Source organism: Pyrgilauda ruficollis, unplaced genomic scaffold (assembly GCF_017590135.1).
Source record: "Pyrgilauda ruficollis isolate IOZ18807 unplaced genomic scaffold, ASM1759013v1 scaffold2707, whole genome shotgun sequence".
Taxonomy (NCBI): domain Eukaryota; kingdom Metazoa; phylum Chordata; class Aves; order Passeriformes; family Passeridae; genus Pyrgilauda; species Pyrgilauda ruficollis.
The window spans coordinates 1-2,215 of NW_024524053.1; the positions used below are offsets into that span (position 1 = coordinate 1).

At 40.2% G+C, this 2,215-nt stretch overlaps 1 protein-coding gene across 1 annotated transcript; it reads left to right on the forward strand.

Moving 5' to 3' along the window:
- Positions 1-53: 53 nt before the first annotated feature.
- Positions 54-1,302, forward strand: LOC121355859 (zinc finger CCCH domain-containing protein 11A-like; the record flags this gene model as incomplete). The annotated part of the gene is made up of 2 exons (XM_041471615.1): positions 54-221; positions 1,179-1,302. Coding segments are annotated over 2 exons (292 nt in total), but the record flags the coding sequence as incomplete, so codon positions are not given.
- Between the last annotated feature and the right edge of the window lie 913 nt (positions 1,303-2,215).

Here is a 2,215-nt window from a genome sequence, read left to right on the forward strand (position 1 = left end):
TTTTTTTTTTAACCTGCATCATTCTCCTTCCCAAACCCATTTCTCCTTTGAAGCTGAGTGTTTTTTCCCCCCATTTTTTGCTGAATTCCTGTGAATTTCAGGGAGATTCCTGTTCCTTCCGGCACTGCGAGGCCGCCCTGGGCAGCGAGACCGTGTGCACGCTGTGGCAGGAGGGCCGCTGCTTCAGGAATGTCTGCAGGTTCAGGCACATGGAAATCGATGTGAGTGCCCCCCAAAAACCCCTCCTCACCCCAAAAATCCCTGCCAGAGCACACAGGGGGATCAGTGTCCCTTCCCAGCAGGGATTGACAGGATTTTGGTTACCGGGAGGGGAAAAAAATCCATGTTTAAGGTGTTTCTCAGCAGGAAATGTTCGTGTTAAATTACGTTATTCCCTAAATTTTTTGCCAGATCCCGTTCTTTAAATGTGGTGGGAAACAAATTCCTGGGAGCTGGAATTTATCTCCAAATTTTTTATCCTAAGCGCTTCCCAAATTTTTTATCCTGAGCTCTTGGAATTCCTGAGAGCTGGAATTCTTCCCAAAATTTTTATTCTGAGCTCTTAGAATTCCTGGGAGCTGGAAATTTATCTCCAAATTTTTTATCCTAAGCGCTTCCCAAATTTTTTATTCTGAGCTCTTAGAATTACTGAGAGCTGGAATTTCTTTCCAAATTTTTTATCCTGAGTTCTTAGAATTACTGAGAGCTGGAATTCCTGCCCAAATTTTTTGTTCTGAGCTCCTGGAATTTCTGAGAGCTGGAATTTTCCCGAAATTTTCATGCTGAGCTCTTGGAATTTCTGAGAGCTGGAATTTCACCCCCAATTTTTTTATCCTGAGCTCTTGGAATTCCTCAGAGCTGAAATTCTCTCCAGATGTTTTATCCTGAGCTCTTGGAATTGTCCAGGGTAGGGAGAAAAAAAAAGATGGGAAGGAGCTAAAGCTCTGAAAGGTAAATTCAGGTGGATTTCACCAGCAATTGAAACCTGAAAATTGAATTTTTTTCCCTGTGAGTAATCCCATTATTTTGGATTTTTTTATTAATTTAACTCTGTTTTTCCAGCTGAATGCTAAAAAAAAATCTACCTAAATTCCATTTTTCCACTCTCTCGTTTTTACCTTGAATTTCTGCTTTTCCCCACAAATACTTTGAGCTTGGATTTGTGTTTTTTCCCCCAGAAAAAGCGGAGTGAGATCGCCTGTTACTGGGAGAACCAGCCTGGGGGCTGCCAGAAGCACAACTGTGCATTCCACCACACCAAGGGCAGATACGTGGATGGGCTCTTCCTTCCCCCCAGCAAAAGTGAGTTTTCCATTTCATTTTCCCTCAAAACACCCAAAAATTCATGCTGAATTTTCCTTAAAATTGCCTGGATTTGATATTCCTTCCCCCAAGCAAAAGTGAGTTTTCCACCTCCTTTTTTTCAATAAAATATCAAATAATTAATGCTGAATATTCCAATAAATTATGTGGATGGGCTCTTCCTTACCTCCCAGCAAAAGTGAGTTTTCCACCTCCTTTTCCCTCAAAACATCCAAAAATCCATGGTTAATATTCCTTAAAATCACCTGCACAGGCTCCTCCTTCCCCTGAGCAAAAATGAGGAGTTTTCCACCTCTTTTTCCTTCAAAATATCCCAGAATTAATGCTGAATATTCCATAAAATTATGTGGATGGGCTCTTCCTACCCCTGAGCAAAAGTGAATTTTTAACTTCCTTTTTTCAACAAAATATCTAATAATTAATGCTGAATATCCAAGAATTGATGGTGAATATTCCTTAAAATTACCTGGATTTGATCTTCCTACCCTGAGCAAAAGTGAATTTTCCACTTCCTTTTCCCTGAAAATACCCAAGAATTCCCAGTGAATATTCCATAAAATGATGTGGAGACTCAAGGAATAATTTTGTGACTCAAGGGGAGTTTGCAGTCCCAGCAATGGACCAAAATTCTGATTTTGGAGGTTTTTTTCCTTGCTCTGTGCTTGGTGATTTTTGCTTTCCAAGGTTCCTTTTCCTTCTCCTTTAATCCCTTTCTGGGTGTGGAATCCAGAACTGAATCCAGCAGTGTTTAATTCTCAAATTTACAACATTTGGGGTAAAAATTTGGGATATTTTTCCTTTGCAGCCACTCTTCCTGAAAGGGATCTTTGCAGTCAGGGAAATGAACCAAAATTATAATTTTAATTTTTTTTCCTTGCTCTGTGCTTGGTGA